This window comes from Macaca nemestrina, chromosome 1, assembly GCF_043159975.1.
Source record: "Macaca nemestrina isolate mMacNem1 chromosome 1, mMacNem.hap1, whole genome shotgun sequence".
NCBI classification, from domain to species: Eukaryota; Metazoa; Chordata; class Mammalia; order Primates; family Cercopithecidae; genus Macaca; species Macaca nemestrina.
The window spans coordinates 37,025,751-37,047,881 of NC_092125.1; the positions used below are offsets into that span (position 1 = coordinate 37,025,751).

The window sequence follows — 22,131 nt, forward strand, 5'->3', positions numbered from 1 at the left end:
GGCTGTCCGGCGCTTTATCTTTCTCTGCCGCCCAGCAGGCGACGTTGCGGGCGCTGGGCGCCAGGAGAGGTTCCCGGAGCCGACCTTCCGGCTGGCCGCTCTGTGACTGCTTCCCGGCTCTGCCCTCTTGGCTGAAGTCCCCGCTGCCGGGCGCGGGCCTCAGGTAACGGTGGTGCTCCCGCGCCTCTCCTCGCTTCCCGCTTGGGTCCACCGGCCTTAGCCCGAGGGGAAGCGGTGGCGGCAGCAGCTCCGACTCGGCCTTGTCCTGGGCTGTGCTGGGGCGAAGGCGAGACTCGGCGAGTGCAGGGGAGTTGGGGAGGAGAGGGCGGGAAAGTTACCGTGAGGCGCCCGGGTCACGGGAAGCCTTTTAAACCCCGCACGCTGGTTTGGTATTCCCGAAATCTCGTGGCATCTCTCAAGTCGGTAGTAAAGAAAGTTAGGAATTGGAAGACGTTTTATTCTTTAAAAAGCGAAACCAAAAATGCACTCAGGAAGTCAGCTTTTTAATGATTTAGAGAAAATGTGTGAAGGGAAGGATGGCATTAGCAAGACATGAAAATCTGTATGGGCACCAGAACCTTTTATCAAGCTCATGTTTTATTTTAAAATATTAGGATGTACTGAAGTTTCTGTTTTCCCTAAGTGTTAATGGCCATGTAATTTAAATAATATGTATATTGAACGACCATCTCTAAGTGAGAAACAACTATATAAACTTTATTCTCTGTATTTATATATAGGTTAAGTTCGTTGGTCACTTATTTTTGTTTGAGACGGAGTCTCGCTCTGTCGCCAGGCTAGAGTGCAGTGGCGCAATCTCGGCTTACTGCAACCTCCGCTTCCCGGGTTCAAGCTATTCTCCTGCCTCAGCCTCCCGAGTAGCTGGGATTACAGGCGTGCGCCACCACGCCCAGGTAATTTTTGTAGTTTTAGTAGAGACGGGGGTTCACCATGTTGGACCAGGCTGGTCTCGAACTCCTGACCTCAAGTGATCCGCCCGCTTCGGCCTCCCAAAGTGCTGGAATTACAGGCGTGAGCCACCGCACCTGGCCTGTTGGTCACTTTTTAGTGTTTAAGTGACTGCCACCTATTTAAACTTTTTTTTTTTTTTTTTTTTTTTTCAGCGTACTTGGTTTCCTCTTCCTTGAAGTAGAATTCAATTTGAAGCTTTTTGTGTGTGTGTGTGTGCCTTTTAAAAGTTGGGCGGTGTCAGTGAATGACTTGTTAAGGAAGTCTGTGTGTTGTCTGGGTGTGAGAATCGGTTTTGGAAGGAGCTCTGTGGCATTGAATTGTCGTTTAGAAATGCACGTGTTTTAGTGAATCATGTGCTAAGAACCCCTCTGAGGTTTCGCAATCTTTTAGGATAAAGACCTACTGAGTGAGCACACTCTTTCTATCTCTGGTTCATTTGGCCCACTTTCCTTCTGGCTTTCCAGGTTCATGCCACACTGGCTTTATTTTTGTTACTGGAAAGCTACATTTTCTTTCCTATCTCCTGGCTTTTGGGAGTTTCCTCCACCTCTAATGCTATATTCTCTCCCTCCCTCCAACTCTTATACCTGCCTCATGTATCAGCCCACATATCGCTTCCTTTGGAAATCACCCCATCCCCATTAAGCCCTCCACGAACTCTTTATTCTCCTTAGCAGAAGTTGATCATTAATTGTAATGAATTAGTTGCTTTGTTCCTCTGCTAGTACATTTCATGAAGGCTGGTTTAGCCTATCTGTTAATTCTCAGGGTTGGCCCAATGAAAGAATGAGTAAGTTGGTAGACAGAGGAAGGAACTTTTGAATGAGAAATATAGTGATCCCCGCTTAGCCGCTTTCTGTAGTGTCAGCTACCTAAGGTGGGAAACAAGAGTACAATAAGACATTCCAAGAGAGACCAAGTGAATTTTAATACAATACATTGTTAATCTCTTACTATGCCTAATTTACTGAAACTTTGCCTCCCAGGTTCAAATGATTCTCATGCCCCAGCCTCCCAAGTAGCTGGGATTACAGGCGTGTCCCACTATGCTCGGCTAATTTTTTTTTTTTTTTTAAGATGGAGTTTGGCTCTTTGTTGCCCAGGCTGGAGTGCAATGGCGCGATCTCGGCTCACCGCAACCTCCGCCTCCTGGGTTTAGGCAATTCTCCTGCCTCAGCCTCCTGAGTAGCTGTGATTACAAGCGCCTGCCACCACACGTGGCTAATTTTTTTTCTTTCTTTTTTTTTTTTTTATTGGTAAAGACTGGTCATATCTTACTGATCAGGCTGGTCTTGAACTTCCGACCTCAGGTGATCCCCGGCTCAGCCTCCCAAAATTCTGGGATTACAGGCATGAGCCACCGCAACCAGCTCCCCTGGCTAATTTTTGTATTTTTAGTAGAGACTGGGAGGGTTTCACTGTGTTGGGCAGACTGGTCTCAAACTCCTGACCTCAGGTGATCTGTCTGCCTTGGCCTCCCAAAGTGCTGGGAATACAGGCATGAGCCACTTTGCCTAGCCTGTAGATGAAACTTTATAATAGGTATGTGTAGGAAAAAACAACGTGTATTGGATTCACTGTTATCCACCGTTCTAGGCATCCACTGGGAGTCTTGGACCGTATCCCCCATGGATATGGGAGAACTACTGTATTAACCAGGGAAGAGTCCCTTTTTCCTTTGGGAAAAAAAATGGAGAAAGTTTTTAACAAAGACTAGCTAAATTCATTTTTTTAAGAGGATGGCTTTGTTTTGCTCTTTTTTTTTTTTTTTTTTGCCACATTGGTTAAGAGATTATACTAACCATACAGATGTAAATGAGAATTTGTTCCTGTTCTTTAGTTCTGCTAATTACTTAATGACCCAGTTCTGTGACATGTAAAAGTTGTAGCGCTGTGTTAGGGCAAACCTTTGGGTGCCAGAGGGAAAGTTTTTTTGCTCTGGATTGTAAATTCTATCCACAGTTGTGTCCCTTTTCCCCCACTGAATCTAAGGGTGATGTGGCAAAGTTCTTCACCTGGAGTGGGCACTCAGTATTTGTGATTCAGATTTATGGGCTCTTTTGAAAGCTTTATTAATGGGAACACTGAGCAGGCTAAAGTTGACATGTCTTTCCAAGTTCATTTGTTTCTCAAATCAATTCTTTTTGTTTTGCTTTCTTAAGATAAGTTAGATGCTTATCACACTGTATGATAATGTAATTGCGTGCACAGATTAGATTCTTAAGAAATTCTTATTCAATCAGTGTGTTGTGTAAATAGCTGTCTACTTAGCTTTATGTTACCTGTGACTTTGAATAAGTTTGTTAGCATTTCTGAATCTCCTGCATCTTTAAAAATGGACATGTTAAATGAGATATGTGCTACACCTCCTGCTCTCAGCACTTTGTTACCTGCTTCCTAAACATTAGCGATTCCTTCACTGCTAGACCTCTTGAGAGACTAGTCTTATGATCGCTGTTTTCACTTCCTCAACTTACTTGCAGCATACTCCACTATATTTCTTTGTCCTTCCTCCTAAAACTGTGCATGTAATCAAATCGTAGCTGTGCATGTCCCCCAATTGTGAAATATCCCATGTCCTGTCCTCTTCTTTCCTTTCCTTTTCTTTTCTTTTCTTTTTTTTTTTTTTTTTGAGATGGAGTCTAGCTCTGTCACCCAGGCTGGAGTGCAGTGGCATGATCTCGGCTGACTGCAACCTCCGCCTCCTGGGTTCAAGCAATTCTCTGCCTTGGGCTCCCGAGTGGCTGGGATTATAGGCACCTGGCGCCACCGCCCCTGGCTAATTTTTCGGATTTTTAGTAGAGACAGAGTTTCATCATCTTGGCCAGGCTGGTCTAGAACTCCTGACCTCGTTATCCACCCACGTCGGCCTCCCAAAGTGCTAGAATTACAAGCGTGAGCCAGTGCGCTTGTTTAAGAAACAGTGGAAGGCCAAAGTAATGAATAGAGAAAATGAGAGAGCCAAGATCATGCCACTGCACTCCAGCCTGGGCAACATAGGGTGACTCTGTCTCAAAAAAAAAAAAAAAAAAAAGCCAGGTGCGATGGCTCACGCCTGTAATCCCAGCACTTTGGGAGGCCGAGGCAGGTGGATCACCTGAGGTTGGGAGTTCGAGACCAACCTGACCAACATGGAGAAACGCCGTCTCTACTAAAAATACAAAATTAGCTGGGTGTGGTGGCCTGTAACCCCAGCTGCTCTGGAGACTGATGCAGGTGAATCGCTTGAACCCAGGAGGTGGAGGTTGCAGTGAGCTGACATCGTGCCATTGCACTCCAGTCTGGCCAACAAGGGCAAAACTCCATCTTAAAAAAAAAAAAAAAAAAAAAAAAATTGATGGTATTTAAGGAGTTGGTGGTGAGTGGCAGGTAATGCAGGAGTTACTAAATCATGGTAAGGACTTATGATGTTTGAAGGGGTTTGAGTTGTGAAGTGACTTGATCTAACTTATCTTGAGTGCAATGGCGCGATTGAGGTTCACTGCAACCTCTGCCTCCAAGTTAAAGCGATTCTTCTGCCTCAGCCTCCCGAGTAGCTGGGACTACAGGTGCCTGCCACCATGCCTGGCTAATTTTTTGTGTTTTTAGCAGAGACGAGCTTTCACCGTGCTAGGCTAGCCAGGATGGTCTCCATCTCCTGACCTTGTGATCTGCCCACCTTCAGCCTCCCAAAGTGCTGGGATTATAGGTGTGAGCCACCATGCCCAGCCCTGTTTTAGCTTTTGATGTAAGGTTTCCTCTAAAGTAGCTTGATGGTTCCTCATCTTATTACCAAGGACCCTCTTTTTATATTTCTTTTTTTGGAGACAGGGTCTCACTCTGTTGTCTGGGCTGGAGTATGGTGGTACAACTTGTGGTCACTGCAACCTTTGCCTCCTGGGTTGAAGCGATTTTCCTGCCTCAGCCTCCTGAGTAGATGGGATTACAGGTGCTTGCCGCCACGCCTGGCTAAATTTTTTTTTTTTTTGTATTTTTAGCCTAGTGTACCTTAAGTGTGCCCCAAACACTTAATATTAGCCTACAGTTGGGCAAAGTCATTGAACACAGACTATTTTACAATAAAGCGTTCACTATCGCGTGTAATTTATTGAATACTACACTGACAGTGAAAAGCAGAATAGTTGTATGAGTACTCTAAATATGATTTCCACGGAATGCATGTTGCTTTTGCACCATCATAAAGTTGAAAAACTTTAAGTTGAACCATCATAAGTTAGGGACTGTCTTGTACTTAGAATAATTGGTTACATGTTAACTGATACATTCGCTTTCTCTCTTAATGCCTGCCTGTTGCACTCCAGGTACTCCACACTAGATTTGGGGGAGTCTTACAGAAAATACTATGTAATCCCTATCTTTGAGAACTTAAGCCTAATGTAAGAGACAGAGAGTATTGCTCTCTGATTATAGGACAACGTAACATGTGACAGGATGCGCAGAGTATAGTGGGACCGCAGACAGGGTAAGATGAGAGGCGGTGGTAGAGGAAACTTCAGAGGGTGTGAGTTGGAGGCAGTCCAGCGATTAGGAGGGCAGGTTGTAGAATCTGATAGTCTTTGTTTTGAATTCTACTTCTGCTGTTGGAGAATTATATGATTCGGGACAAGTTAAATCACGTCCCTAAACTCATGTGTAAAATGAGGATATAATACTTATCTAAGGTTGTAAAGATTAAATGTAATGTAAAAAGTTTAGCAGCACAGTGCCTGGCAGTGCATAATAGGTGCTCATTAAATCAGAACTGTTGGTATTAATTCTATTACTGCTGCAGCCGTGATTCTTTGAAGGCTCGAGTAGGAGTTAGCTAGATAAAAGGGCAGAGGAGAAATAGCTTTCTATAGACAGGGAAGAGTATATGGGACCCCCTGGTGGCCAAAGAATATTTGGGGAGTAACAATAGTATCTGTCTTGATTCTATTGAGATGAAAATAATACATGTAGAACACATAAGCACTAAAAAAATCAGCTGTTAGTATTCTACTTTGAGAAATACTGCATTGTGCTATACTGTTTCATAGGGTTTAGGTAATAAACTTTAATCTGGCATTTATTTTTTGATCATTTTGCTGTCTTTTTTTTTTTTTTTTTTTTTTGAGACGGAGTCTTGCTCTATTGCCCAGGCTAGGGTGCAGTAGCGTGATCTCAGCTCACTGCAAGCTCTGCCTCCCTGGTTCATGCCATTCTCCTGCCTCAGCCTCCCAAGTAGCTGGGACTACAGGCGCCCGCCACCATGCCCAGCTAATTTTTTTTTTGTATTTTTAGTAGAGACGGGGTTTCACCGTGTTAGCCAGGATGGTCTCGATCTCCTGACTTCATGATCTGCCCACTTCAGCCTTCCAAAGTGCTGGGATTACAGGCCTGAGCCACCACACCTGGCCTCATTTTGCTGTCTTTTATGCTTTAAACTTTTGCTATATGCTCTTTAAAAGAGTATCTACTTTAAATTCCCCATCATCTGGCCAGAAAAAAAATTCCCGTTATTCCTTGTAAAATTCCTCTCTTACTGAAACATCTTGGTTCCTTTTGCATCTTTCTTTTTCTTCTCTGATTTCTTCTACTTTGAGGCTGTCCCTCAAAGTTTAGTTTTCAGTTCTCACTTCTCTCATCATTTCTGATGAAGAGATAGATGCTCTTGTGGCTTCCTCTGTCGCTTTTACACGGAATTGGACCATTGTAAGTTGGGCATCATCTTGTGATTAATTAGCCCTGACTTTTCCCTTCAGTTCCTCTTAATTAGATCTTATGATATCATTTCTACTTGATATATTCATCTGCTATTCCACAATTGTTTCATTTGTTTGATTTCAGAAATAATTAGAAGAAAGCTGATCTAGATTTGTCAGATTTCTACTTTGCCAAGTTGTGATAGTTGAAAAACAACCAAACTCACCATGTACTATATTTCATCCTTTTATACAGAAAAGGATATTTTGATATAAAAATTAGGAAAGACTGTAGTCTCAGAAATGATATGTAGCTTTAGAATAATGTAATGAGTATTTCACAGTTGTTTTCTTCTTGCTTTAGACTCTTGAAAACTTCATCACATAGTGAAACACTGCTTTACTTTTTATTTAAAATTGTTTTTTTGGCCGGGTACGGTGGCTCATGCCTATAATCCCAGCACTTTGGGAGGCTGAGGCAGGCGGATCATTTGAGGTCAGAAGTTCACGACCAGCCTGACCAACATGGGGAAACCCTGTCTCTACTAAAATACTAAAATTAGCCACGCGTGGTGGCAGGCGCCTGTAATCACAGCTGCTCGGGAGGCTGAGGCAGGAGAATCGCCTGAACCCAGGAGGCGAAGGTTGCAGTGAGCTGAGATCGCGCCACTGTACTCCAGCCTGGGCAAAGCGATACTCGTTCTCAATAAATAAATACATAAATAATTGTTTCTCGAGATGTGGTCTTGCTATGTTGCCCACGCCAGACTCAAAACTCCTGGGTTCAAGTGATCCTCCCTTCTCAGCCTCCCAAGTAGCTGGGACTACGGCTGCTTGGCACCATGCTAGTGAAACACATGGCTTTAGAGTAAACCTTGTACTTGTCTTGATATTGATCTTTGTGACTTTGATCATGTTTTTTAGTGCTTAAAGTGTCTCACCACTGCCTTCCTGAAAAATTTCTAATTTCTCAGGCCTTTATAGTTTGACTCCTGTCCTCCTTTCTAGTCTTTTCCCTCATCACATTTCTCTGTTACCAACTTTTTTCCCCCAGTAGTTAGTGGTCTTTGTAGTTTGGATCCAACTAATGCCAGTTCAAGTCTGGCTCTGTCGTTAGCTGTGTGGTCTCGGGCAAGTTGCTGTAATGAGAAGAAAAGGAGACTGTAGTACCTGGGGCTCTGGTGTGTGTTCCTATGGATTCAACTTGTTCAACTGCAGGTGTATTCCTGGTACATGGGTGGAGGACACTGCCAGTAACTACTTTAAATGATTGTTTTCTCATGTGAAAACTGAGGGTAATTTTTTTTTTTTTTTCAGAATTGTTATGAAGATCAAATGAGAAAACTTAAAGCACCTGGCAGGGTCCTTGCACTTTGTAGATACTTAAAAATTTGTTTTTGTTGTAGTTCAGTTCAGTCATGGTTCCCTGAACAGGGCTTACAAGGTCCTTGTTTTAATCCTTTCTTGCACATGGAATGCACAGTTCTCATTCTTCAAGACTGTGTCTCAAATACCTTCTTTTCTGTGAAACCTTTATATCTTCTGCTGATCTCTGCTGTCTCTGAACTTAAGGTATTGTTTTTACCATTGACCTTGTTATTAAATCATACTCCACCTTGTGGCATCTTTGTAGTTACCTGTTACTATTTAATCCTTTTTTTTTTTTTTTTTTACATACTTAATGCTTTCTTCAACTAAATTGTTCTTTAAAAGTGGGGTCTATGTTTAAACCAGTGAAATTATTTTATAGGACCTGATTTCTTCAAATTTGTTATCTTGAGTATCTTGTACACAGAAAATGCTTTGAAGTGATTAATGCAAAAGGAAGAGAATATATCATCACATTTCACCTATCCTAAATGTAGTGGTATTGTGAAGTTCACGTAAGCCAGATGCTTAGTTCAAAGCTGATATGGTTTGCCTCTGTGTGCCCACACGAATCTCATCTCTAACTGTAATTGCCACGTGTCAAGGGAGGGACCTGATGGGAGGTGGTTGGATCATGGGGGCAGTTTCCCCCATGCTGTTCTCGTGGTAATGAGGGAGTTCTCGTGAGAGCTGATGGTTTTATTTTTTTATTTTTTTATTTTTTTTGAGACAGAGTCTCGCTCTGTCACCCGGGCTGGAGTGCAGTGGCCGGATCTCAGATCACTGCAAGCTCCGCCTCCCGGGTTCACGCCATTCTCCTGCCTCAGCCTCCCGAGTAGCTGGGACTACAGGCGCCCACCACCGCGCCCGGCTAATTTTTTGTATTTTTTAGTAGAGACGGGGTTTCACCGTGTTAACCAGGATGGTCTCGATCTCCTGACCTCGTGATCCGCCCGTCTCGGCCTCCCAAAGTGCTGGGATTACAGGCTTGAGCCACCGCGCCCGGCCGAGCTGATGGTTTTAAATGTGGCACTTCCTTGCCCTGTCTGTCCTGCTGCCACGTAAGACATGCCTTGCCTCCCCTTGGTCTTCTGCCATGATTGTAAGTTTCCTGAGGCCTTTCCAGCCATGCGGAACTGTGAGACAGTTAAACCTCTTTCCTTTATAAATTACCCAGTCTCAGGTAGTGTCTTTATAGCAGTGTGAAAATGGACTAATACAAAAGCTTTTTACACCTTCTTTCCTAGACAATACAATGGTGGGTGAAGAGAAGATGTCTCTAAGAAACCGGCTGTCAAAGTCCAGGGAAAATCCTGAGGAAGATGAAGACCAGAGAAAACCTGCAAAGGAGTCCCTAGAGGCACCTAGTAATGGTGAGGCTTATTTTTTTTTTTTTTTTAGGTGAATTAGTGAAATAGAGAACAAATACAGTGTTATAGATTAAGTATTGCTGTCTCTTTAATTCTTTATTGTAAATAGGTATTGATAGAGTTTTATATGTCTAGTAACAAAGCAATTAGAAAGTACGTCCTTTCTTGTTAATGAATTCAGTGGACATCTATTGGTATCTGCTGTGTTTTAGAGACTATTCATTCAGTCACCTAACCTACCAACAATTGCTGAGGTCCCCCGCTGGATGCTGGTGCTATAGCAGTGATCAGTATGGATTTGTTTGCCATTATGGAGCTCCAAGTTAAGTGAATGAGAAAACCTCCAAAATTATACACATAGTTAGATTTATCACAGTGTAATATTCTTATAATTAACTACTCTCATAATAGATATAATGAGTAAAATGTGAGTAGTTAGCAGGGTGCCTAATCCAGTTCAATACTGAGCTATAAATCTTGGGAGGGGAGTAGTAGTTAGGGAGTTTTATTAGTTCTTGTGTCCACATTTGCTTAATGCCTGACTACGAAGAGGAATACGATAGTCCTTTGTTGTTAAGGTCAAGGTTTATAACTATGAATGATAGACTTGTAAACACAACTCTAATTGATGTCATCTATTGCATCAGGGTATTTTATTTTTGCAGTGACATTTGTAAAGGTTTGATTGCAACAAGGATTTGAAATTTGAGGATTGTTTAGTTAACAAATAGGTGCGGAACTTTCTGAGACAGGTTGTCTTTGGCATTTCATCTCTTTTCATAAAGAAACAGTTTTGTTTTTTTCTACCTAAATTTAATTAAAGTTAAATATCAACAGCTGGATCCCACCAGGAATGTAAATATTGCTGCTTGAGTTGGCATAATGAGGTTTATTGATAGGCTCTTAGCTATATATGACATATTTATATTGCATATAGGCTAGTTTTAGTGTGATATAAAATGTGAGATTTATACAAAGGAGGATGAGCCAATACTGGGGAGAATTCTCCTTCCATGATTTAGGGACTTAGTGATAACCCAGCTTGTTTCCCTTGCCTGCATTTTCACACATTAGAAACTTCATACTTGTTTGTTCCTTCCAGTTCTCGGTACAGAAAAGTTATTTTAATTGAAACTTTCTGTCACTGTATGTGATCATTCTCTTTACGTCCCAAGTTTTTAAAAAGATTCTAAATTCTTCTAATTTCTATTATTTTCAGTGTTCTTTATTGTCCTAGTTCATTAAGTTTTAGTCAAGCCAGGTTTTAGTGCAGGTGTTAAAAATTGAATTGGTTAGCTTAAATCAAGAAGTGTAACCTCTTTGGTTTAATGTAAGTAATGCTAATTTGAAAATGTTTCTTCGCATATTGTAACATTTGTTAACCTTGGGGAGTAAGTGCTTTGGGAGTAATCCCAAAGTTCTGGGATTATGGGCGTGAGCCACCGCGCCCAGGCTGGTCTAGGTGCCCTGTCTTTCTCTCCTTTTTCTTTTCTTCTTTTTTGGAGACAGTTTTGCTCTTGTTGCCCAGAGTAGAGTACAATGGCGCAATATTGGCTCACTGCAACCTCTGCCTCCTGGGTTCAAGCCATTCTCCTGCTTCAGCCTCCCAAGTAGCTGGGATTACAAGCATGCGTCACCACGCGCAGATAATTTTGTATTTTTAGTAGAGATGGGGTTTCTCCATGTTGGTCAGGCTGGTCTCGAACTTTTGACCTTAGATAATCCACCAACCTTAGCCTCCCAAAGTGCTGGAATTACAGGCGTGAGCCACCGTGCCCGGCACTTTTTCTTCCCCTCTTCCTCCTTCTTTGTTTCTTCCCTTTTTCCCCATCCCCTTCTCTTCCTTTTTCCTTCCATTCCTCCTAATTTTTTTTTTTTTTTTTTTTGAGACAGTTTCACTTTGTCGCCTAGGCTGGAGTGGTGCAATCTTGGCTTACTGTGACCTTCACCTCCCAGGCCCAGGTGATCCTCCTGCCTCAGCCTCCCGAGTAGCTGGGATAAAGTCATGTGCCACCACGCCCAGCTAATTTTTGTATTTTAATAGAGTCGGGGCTTCAATATGTTGACCAGGCTGGTCTCGAACTCTGGCAAGTGATCTGGTTGCCCTGACCTCCCAAAGCGCTGGTATTATAGGCATGAGCCACCATGCCAGGTCTCCATTCCTTTTAATTTTTTAGTAATATATTTGCGTACCAATAAAGTCACCATTTTAAAGTTTACAATTCAGTGGTTGCTAATATATTTACAAGGTTGTAGAACCATCACTGCTGCTTAATTCCAAAACATTTTTATCACCCCGGAAAGAAGTCCCATTCCTCTCTTAGCCTCTAGCAACCACTAATATACTTCCTGTCACTTTGGATTTGCTTGATCTGGGCATTTCTTATAAGGGGATTCTTAGAACATGTGGCCTTTGTGTCTGGCTGCTTGAGCTTAGCATAATGTTTTCCATGTTTGTTTGGTTTTTTTATTTGAGGCGGGATCTTGCTCTACTGTCCAGGCTGGAGTGCAGTGGCTGTTCACAGGCATGATTATAGCACATTGCAGCCTCAATCTCCTGGACTCAAGTGATCTTCCTTCCTCAGCCTCCTGAGCAGTGTGTTTGAAGATGTATCAGTACTTCATTTTTTTGTGTGTGTGGCTGAATAATATTTCATTGTGTAGGTATGATACAGTTTGCTTATCTGTCAGTTGATACTTATTTTGGGGGTTATTTACAATGATTGGCTGTTATAAATAACGCTATGAACATTTGTGTAGAAGCTTATGGAATATATGTTTTCAGTTCTCTTGGGTATATACGTAAGAGTTGAGTTGCTGAGTCATGGTAAATGTGTGTTTAACTTTTTGAGGAACTGCTATACTTTTCCAAACCAGCTACTCCTTATGTTCCCACCAGCAATGTATGAGGGTTCCAATTTCTCCACATCCTCACCAAGACTTGTTATTGTCTGTCTTTTGATGATAGCCTTCCAGCCAGCAGATTAATAATCTGGTGTCAGTTAAGCACCTTTGATCTAAATGTAAGACAGTGTACCAGGTTTGTTAATGGGGAGCTTGAAGTTGGTGTGCATGAGATACCCAAATAGAAAACAATCCTTTGTTATAAATAGGAGCTAAGTGAGTTATAGTAACCAAGTAGAGACCGATGGGGTCAGGGGAGCCCTTGCTTTAGAATGAAGGAAAGTCTCACTGAAATAGATTTTGAGTTTGGCCTTTGAGATAAGACTGGGAGAGGGCTTTCAATCCAAAGAGGTATGCGTTTGTAAAGACTTTAAGACAGTACAGTGTTGTGTGTGTGGTGTTTGTTTGCTTTTAGAGAGGATGAGGGGTAGGTAGTACAGATGGATTTGTGGTTGGTTTTCATGGATAGGAATATAGAGCAAATTGGAAAGGCCAGAAGTAAGAAAGAAGATAAGGCTACAACAGCCTCTCAGTACCCAGCCAACTGCCCTGACAGCCGGTGGATAGTGGCCCTTGCTGGGGACCCTCCAGTGGGCCCAGGAGGACAAAAGTGGCTTTAAATTTGACACATGCACATTGAAGCAAGTCAAAGGACTTGATGTGAAGCATAGAAGCAGATAGTGCCAAATAGCAAGCCGTAATTGGTATACATTTGATGAGTGGGGCAGTATTTCCTTCTTTTACTGCTGCTGAGGTGGTGGAAATTAGTTAAATTCATTGTGAAATGGCACACACTGAAGGTATTTGTTAATGAGGGTTCCAGAAGCGTTAGAAGTAGCACCACCATATGCTGACTTAGACCAAGTCAAGGAGTCACAAATGCTAGTGTGACAAGGCAGAGAGGATTGTTGTAGTAGGAAATAATAAAGACATTTCCTTTTCAAAACCAGCACATCTCAACCTTTTTCAGTCAACTCCCTTTAAACCTCTGGCTAAAAACAGTGCCTTGCATACTTACTGTTAAATGAAAGACGACTAGGTTTTCTGGATTTAGAAAGACCACCTTTAATACCTCAAAATGAAGACATCTGTGCAGTTGGCAGTTGTGAGTGAAAACACCGTTGGCCAAAACAGACGGCTGGTCAGAAATGATTGTATACCTGAAAAGAAATGGTCAGTGTTCAATTACTGTAGCATTCTGGATGCTTAATAGGGGCTCTGGTTTTGTTGTAAAGGTGATGTCAGTTCTCAGAAATACCATGTCGACATGTTCTATGTGGTGGCTTGCATCTGTAGTCTGAGCTGCTCGGGAGGACCATTTGAGCCTAGGAGTTGAAGTCCAGCCTAGGCAACATAGTGAGACCCCATCTCTTAAAAAAAAAAAGGTCTTAACTACTGGAAGATTTGCGACTTAAAAAAAAGGACTCGAAGTCTTACTGTATATGTTGTCATTGACTGATGACCTACCTGTGTTAATGATTTTGGACAAATCTTACAGCTTGCCAGTGCTTAGGTTGCCTTTTATGCAAAGTCAAGGATAGCCAATATGAAAGCACTTTCTGCGTGTATGGCACTGTGTTCATTAAGGTATTATCTTATTGGCAGTGCCGCCAACTCTTCTGTCCCAGTTCCTAAGGTAGCTTTTATAATCTCCTGTTGTATATCAACTGAGAATTATAATCTACATGAAATCCTCTAATATTCCTACCAGTAATTACCTCTTGATTTAAAACAAGATAATATGATGTTGTAACAGTTCAGTGGTAATAAGGCAAATTATCTTCTTGCATATATAGTTAGCCTACACAGTTAATACAGACGTAGTGATAAAAGAAAAATAAGCCAAAGTTACTCTAGTTGAGTAATATAGTTCCCAGATGGCTGGGCACGGTGGCTGGCGCCTGTAATCCCAGCACTTTGGGAGGCCGAGGCGGGCGGATCGCTTGAGGTCAGGAGTTCGAGACTAGCCTGACCAACATGATAAAACCCTGTCTCTACTAAAAATACAAAAATCAGCTGGGCGTGGTGGTGGGTGCCTGTAATCCAAGCTACTCAGGAGGCTGAGGCAGTAGAATTGCTTGAACCCGGGAGATGGAGGTTGCAGTGAGCCGAGACCGCGCCACTGCACTCCAGCCTGGGCGACAGAGTAAGACTCTGTCTAAAAAAAAAAAAAAGTTTGGTTTTATTAAACAAATTGCTAAAATGTGAATATAAATTTTTTTAAATTTTAAAGTAATACTCATTGAAAAAATTCAAACACCATAGAAAGTTATTAAGTAATACTTCCTCCCACAAGTAACTTTTTTTTTTTTACATGTGGGATCATATTTAAGATCTCATCTGCAATTTGTTTCTTCTATACTTTGTAAGTCTCAGATATCTTTTCATTTAGTATATGTAATTCTTTTAAATACCTGTGTAGTATTTCTGCTGTACAGATGCTTGGTGGTTTATTTAACTTGTCCCTTATTGATGGAAACTTAGGCTGTTTCCAGAGTTGCAGTATTACAGACAGTGCTACAGAGAGCATTATTGAAACAGCATCATTGCTTACTTATACTGGTGTACCTATAGGATACATTCTTTTTTTTTTGAAACGGAGTCTCCTTCTGTCTCCCAGGCTGGAGTGCAGTGGTGCGATCTCGGCTCACTGCAACCTCCGCCTCCCTGGTTCAAGCGATTCTCCTGTCTCAGCTTCCTGAGTAGCTAGGATTACAGGGGCACGCCACCATGCCTGGCTAATTTTTGTATTTTTAGTAGAGACAGGGTTTCACCATGTTGGTCAGGTTGGTCTCGAACTCCTGACCTAGTGCGCCACCTGCCTCAGCCTCCCAAAGTGCTGGGATTACAGGCGTGATCCACTGTACCCAGACAGGATACATTCTTAAAAGTGAAATTGCTATGTCAAAGGGCTTTTGCATTTAAAATTTAGATATTATCAAATTTCCTTTAAAAAATGTTATGCCACTTTATATTCCTATTTATACTGTTTCACCGCACTCTTTGCAATAATCTTACCAGTCTTTTAAAATTCCCGATTTGATGGGTGAAAGACAGTATACGTATAGCATAAATTTGTTCTCATTAATTTTAAGTGAGGTGTGGAAATTTTTTCGTATTTATTGACCTTTTTTTTTTCTTTAAAAGTCGTGTTCGGCCGGGCGCGGTGGCTCAAGCCTGTAATCCCAGCACTTTGGGAGGCCGAGACGGGCGGATCACGAGGTCAGGAGATCGAGACCATCCTGGCTAACACCGTGAAACCCCGTCTCTACTAAAAAATACAAAAAACTAGCCAGGCGAGGTGGCGGGCGCCTGTAGTCCCAGCTACTCGGGAGGCTGAGGCAGGAGAATGGCGTAAACCTGGGAGGCGGAGCTTGCAGTGAGCTGAGATCCGGCCACTGCACTCCAGCCTGGGCGACAGAGCGAGACTCCGTCTCAAAAAAAAAAAAAAAAAAAAAAAAAGTCGTGTTCGTATCCTTTGCTCACTTTTATTCCTTATCTGGTGGTTATTATTTTCAAGAGCTTTTTCTATATTAAAGAAATTAATCCTTTGATTGTGTACTTTGAATATTTTCTGACTAGTGATTTGTCTTTTGACTTTGCTTATGTATGTATGCTTTGCCATGTTTTGTTTTTATATATCAGATATTCTTTTAATTGGTGTAGTGTTTTTTTTGTTTTGTTTTGTTTTTGTTTTTTGAGATGGAGTCTCGCTCTGTTGCCCAGGCTGGAGTGGAGTGCAATGGCATGATCTTGGCTCACTGCAGCCTCTGCCTCCCGGGTTCAAGCAGTTCTCCTGCCTTAGCCCCCTGAGTAACTGGGATTACAGGCATGTGCCACCATGCCCCACTAATTTTTGTATTTTTGGTAGAGACAGGGTTTCACCACGTCAGCCAGGCTGGTCTCGAACTGCTGACCTCAAGTGATCCACCCACCTCAGCCTCCCAAAGTGCTGGGATTACAGGCATGAGCCACCACGCCTGGCTGCTTATAGGGTTTTTTGATCATGCTTAGAAATCATTCAAGATTATGAAAAAAAAGAAAACACGACTTTTGTTTACTTTTGTGGTGTTTTATAGTGACATATTTGATCCACGTGAAATTTATTTTTGAGTGATGCATTCATCATTGGGGAATCTAAATTTTTAGTTTTCCAAAATGGCTAGCTAGTTGTTTGAACATTAACTATTAAGTCTTTGTTTCTGTATGAACATACACTAATCCACATTTCTAGCTCAGATTCCATTTTTCTGAAGTAGTGCAGACATGTGAGTAGTTGAGAACTTTGTAAAGTTTTCGTGGTCAGTGGAGCAATAGACGATTACAGTTGGATTTTACTATCTTCCCTTTTATTATTAAGATTGAAAAGTGATTGACTCAAGAAATACTTCCAAGCCTAACCATACTATGGACATAAAGGTGATTTTTCAAGTGACTTTTGTATTGCTTTGTGGAGAAGAAAGTGAAGCTGGAATGTAGGTGTTCTAAGACATGGTCAGTAAGAGTTTTTTAGAAAGCAATCAGGATTTAAAAATGAGTTTGAATTTCTAGGCAATAAATTAGTCAGTGCCTACACGTTAGCTAGTTCTGTTCTTGCCACAAGTAGATGAAGATAACATTTGTTAAAAGAACTGAAACTTGAAAATTGGTTATTAGTCACTGATTAGTATTCCTTAGTCATCTTTAGGAGTATAATCACATAGGTTGGCTGGCTTTTTTTTTTTTTTTTTTTTTTAATGCTAGGGGTCAGAAGACATGGATTTCTTCAGGCTCAGTTACTTATTGGCCATGTGACAGTGTACAAGATGTTTAATTTCTTTGAATCTCAGTTTCTTTATTTTAAAAATAGAAATGAGGCCAGATTGGTGGCTCACGCTTATAATCCAAGCACTTTGGGAGGCTGAGGTGGAAGGATTGCTTGAGGCCAGGAGTTTAAGACCAGTCTGGGCAACATAGCAAGACCCCATCTTTACAAAAATAAAAGAAAGTAGGTGGGCATGGTAACATGTGCCTGTAGCCCAAGCTACTCAGGAGGCTGAGGTGGGAGGATTGCTTGAACCCAGGAGTTAGAGGTCACAGTGAGCTGGGATTGCACCACTGCACTCCAGCCTGGGTGACAGAGCAAGACTATATGTTAAAATTTGTAGCAGATTTAACAAGGATGGGGATTTAGAAATTTGGAGGCTGTAATGTCTTCAGGGAAAGAAGAGTTGCAGAAATGGGTGGAAAATATTGGCTAGCAAGAAAGCAAAGATAAGAAGTGTAAACTTCTTTCTCAGAACATTTTGTATTAGAAGGAAAAGTACAGCATGTCATGAGGGTTAAGTGATCTTCAAAAGGACTGGTTTTTTTAGAAAAAATCATTTCTCAAATTTCAGTTATGTTGCCATTATATTACTATTACTATGTAACTTTAAAAAATTCACTTAAAAATTTATTCTCAACCTAAGTAATAAATTGTTAAATCACAGGTTTGATGTTTAGTTACTTATTTTTTTAAAACAAATTTAATATGTAATACTTGATAAGTAAGTGTTAGGGGAACCACAGATTTTATTTTCAATAGCATTGATGACATCCATGTCATAATTTCTGAAACATGATTTTTAAAGAACAAATTGTCTCAGAAATGTAAATGTGGACAATATTATTGACTCAATGGGTTGAACTTTTTGAATAGGGAAAGATCAAGATAATAGTAGTTTGCAGGGTTAGTCTTGAAAAAGAGATGGGCTGCTCTTTCCTCTGACACAGAAATGTTGGAGAAGAGGATGAAAGACAGCGAAAATTAAGAAACATAGAAGACATTTAAGGATTGGTAGCAAAACTGAACAACTAAAAAGTTACTTGGTGGGGCTGGGACTTGAAAATGGAAAAGGTTTCGAAACACTTTTGTGAGGAATGTCACAGAAATTCATCAAGAGGCAAAGACAAAGATTGCATATTTTCATTGCAGGCCTGCCTAAGGCTTGACAGCAGCAGTTTAAAATGGGCCCATTTTCCTAATTTTTTCTGTAGTGCATGGCAATTTGGAGTCAGAAGGCAGATAGCAGGTAATATCTGGAGTCAGCGTGTGGCTTGGTGGGTCCAGGAAATGGGTGGTGGTGATAAGGGACGGATAGAAGTAATGACAGAGTTAGTAAGTCCGTTCTGGTTGAGAAAACTAGAAAACCAAAACAATGACTTCTATCAGAAGAGAAACTGTCTCTTTCCCTGTCTTTCTCTTTAGCGATGAAACCTTCCATAGAAATTCCCCAACAGACTTCTCATGTCTCATGGGCCAGAGTTCGATTACGAGTTATGCTAGCTATCTACCTTTTGCTTCTCCAGTCTTTTCTACCCTACTTTGTTTCCTGGGAGACTAACCTTAAGAACTGCAACAATAGTCTCCAATGCCCTGTGTGGTTCTGGTAGGCTTGGCCAGTGGGGGAACTTCAGGAGATCTAAGAGCAGAGAGTAAGGTGGGTGTGTCTGTAACTAAGTTTCTCTCCCTGGTAGGTAACGATCGCTCCTCTCTAATATTTCTCTCCAAAGAGTTCTCTCCGAGTTCCACTAACCCTTTCCCCACTTTGCCCTTTCTGGCCTCAGGATGGTAACAGCTTTCATGATGTTTATTACTACCCTAGAATTCCATATTATCCTTACCATCCTTTGTTGGTTTTCTTAAACTCTGACCACACACTTACAAAAAGGACCTCTTTAAATTTTTCCCAGTCAGTAAGCTTGAGTGGGTCATCTCTTTGCTACCTGATACTCAGGCCCATTTTTAAGTCAGTTTTTGGCAAAGGCAGTGACATGCATGTCCTTATTTGGGAAGCAACCATCAGTGTTCACCATAGCTGTGTTGTATTATAAAAAATAATGTGTATGTACTTGTCCGTTTTATTTGCCAACCAGATTTACGGTACACTTGGCCGTCTAAGAACAAAGTTGGCAAAGGTGGCTATGTTCATTCTTTTGTGTTTGTAGTACTTTCTCATGCTGCAACAGTGGAGTTGAGTAGTTGTTACATAGTTGCAGACTATACTGCCCTTTATGGAAAAAGCTTTCTGATTCTTGATCTAGAATTACGTTGTTCAATATGGCTGCCACTAGAAGTACACTGTTTAATATAGTCTGGTTGAGCACTTGAAATGTGGCTAGTCTGGACTGAGAAACACTATAGTTGTAATATGTCAGATTTCAGAGACTTACTTGCACCTGTTTCTTTTTACTTTTTTTTTTTTTTTTTTTTGAGACGGAGTCTTGCTCTGTCGCCCAGGCTGGAGTGCAGTGGCCGGATCTCAGCTCACTGTAAGCTCCGCCTCCCAGGTTTACGCCATTCTCCTGCCTCAGCCTCCCGAGTAGCTGGGACTACAGGCGCCCGCCACCTCGCCCGGCTAGTTTTTTTTTTTGTATTTTTAGCAGAGACGGGGTTTCACCGTGTTAGCCAGGATGGTCTCGATCTCCTGACCTCGTGATCCGCCCGTCTCGGCCTCCCAAAGTGCTGGGATTACAGGCATGAGCCACCGCGCCCGGCCTCTTTTTACTTTTTAATGTGGCTCCTGAACATTTTAATATTACGGTGATTCACATTTTATATATATATATATTTTTGTTTTGTTTTGTTTTGTTTTTAGACAGTTTTGCTCTTGTTTCCCAGGCTGGAGTGCAGTGGTGCGATCTCGACTCACCCCAACCTCTGCCTCCCAGGTTCAAGCGATTCTCTTGCCTTAGCCTCCCAGGTAGCCGGGATTATAGGCATGCTCCACCACGCCTGGCTAATTTTGTATTTTTAGTAGAGACGGGGTTTCTCCATGTTGGTCGGGCTGGTCTCCATGTTGGTTAGACCTCATGATCACATGAGGTCACCCGACCTCAGGTGATCCGCCTGCCTCGACCTCCCAAAGTACTGGGATTACAGGTGTGAGCCACCGCACCCAGCCACACATTATATGTTTATAGGACAACACTGATCAGGAATGTAACTGGTGGCCTGGAAAGTAAGTAGATAAACTTCCCTTAGACAAAAGCCTGTTAAATACAGTATTGTCAAGAAAAGAGAGCATGGCATTTAGAGGCATCTGACTGAGCTTCAGGCCTCAGAAAAATCCAACAAGTCTTCATAGCTTCATTCCTTTGCCTGGAATAATGTTTCTAGCATTTGTTCACCATAATTTTTCTTTATTATTTGAGACTCAGTTCAAATATTGACTCCTTTGCAAAAGCCTCCTACACGCCTCATTCTTCCACAGCGCTTCTCTGTATTGTCCTTTTCCCTATTTGTAGTTTTCTCCTGAGATCCTGGAGGGAGGGTTTGCCCTGCATGTATTAGGTGCTCAGTGGGCTTTTACTTAATGCATGAGTACATAAATTGAGTAAATTAGTTACCAGTTTAACAAGCCTGATTATTTGTCTCTTTTCTGCAGTAAATTGACTATCGTAATAGAAGTGTAGGATTGTTAGGGAGAACACTGTGGAAGCAGCCTAGGTAGAAAGGCGCAGCTTGCTGGGGCTGTTGAGTGGGGCCTGATTGCGCTCTACATTTCCGGTTTTGCTAAAGGTATCACTATAATAGTATAGTACAACAGTGGATCACTCTTACTTGTCCTGAAGATTATGTAGGGTAAAGTACATTTTTGTTTTATTTTTTGTAGAGAATGGGAGTCTTGCTTTGTTGCTCAGGCTGGTCTCAAACTCCTGGCTTTAAGTGACCCTCCTGTCTCTGCCTCTATCCTAAGTGCTAGAATAATAATAGGTGTGAGCCAGTATACCTGAAGTCTGGTGTTTTGTTTGTTTGTTTGTTTGTTTTTTTAGGGTGGCAAAGCATTCATAATTTTACAAAAATTTTCATCAAAACTGGTTAAAATAAGATTTTTGACGTGTCAAGGAATAAATTTTAAACATGCCCATTAAATATAGTAGGTTTTAAAAGAGGTAGCATTTATTCATGAAGATAAATATTGCAAGTCTGATTTTTTTTAGAAATCAGAAAGTTAGGGGAAGAATGTTGAATAGTTTTCCTTATGGACTTATGTGGGGTTCTATTAAGTTTCAGATAGCAAATAACTAACTCCTAGTGTTAGCAGTTAGTGTGTTACTAGAGGTAAGGTAGATAATTCAGAAATTACATCACCCTCAGTCCTGGCTTATCATTGTTTCAGGGTCAGTGTTTTAGAACTTGAGAAGCCTTGAGTTGAGTGCTGGTAAATAGTTCTTCAAATCATTGGATGTGGGTGGGGATGGTGGCTCATCCTTGTAATCCCAACAATTTCAGAGGCCAAGGCCTGAGGATTGCTGGAGGCCAGGAATTCAAGACCAGCCTGGGCAACATAGCGAGGCTCTGTCTTTACAAAAATGTTTTTTAAAAAATTAGGTGGGCGTGGTGGCATGTGAGTGTGGTGGCATGTGCCTATAGTCCTAGCTACTTGGGAGGCTGAGGTGGGAGGATCCCTTGAGCCTAGGAGTTCCCGGCCACAGTGAGCTATGATCATGCCATAGCCACTGCCCCCTTGCCTGGGCAACAGAGTGAGAACCTGTCTGAAAAAAAAAAAAAAAAAAACCCAAAAAAACCTGTGGATATTAGCTTTTAGGCATTCTTTTGACTTTTTTTGACATTTTATCTTCATTTATTTATGAAATAGTTTATTTATGAAACCATGGTCTGGTCATAGAACTAAATTAAAAATATATTCATATAACTTACTGAAAAATCAAATGGACATTTGTCTTACCCTTATATTTCTTAATCAGTTACCAATTTGTAAATATCTTAAATTAATCCTCTGCTCTCCATTCTCCTTGCCATTTGCAACATCACTTTTTGTCTGTATTTATTGCATTTCTCTGTTACGTGATCCTTTCCATCTTCCAAT

At 41.5% G+C, this 22,131-nt stretch overlaps 1 protein-coding gene across 1 annotated transcript in view; it reads left to right on the top strand.

Moving 5' to 3' along the window:
• Position 1: 1 nt before the first annotated feature.
• LOC105484509 (sterol O-acyltransferase 1) overlaps positions 2–22,131 on the top strand; it is a 65,095-nt gene continuing 42,965 nt past the window's right edge. The window contains exons 1-2 of the mRNA XM_011746198.2: positions 2–163; positions 9,251–9,376. Coding sequence (XP_011744500.1) covers positions 9,259–9,376 — 118 coding nt within the window. The 5' untranslated portion in view covers positions 2–163; positions 9,251–9,258. The remainder of the gene's footprint in view (positions 164–9,250; positions 9,377–22,131) is intronic.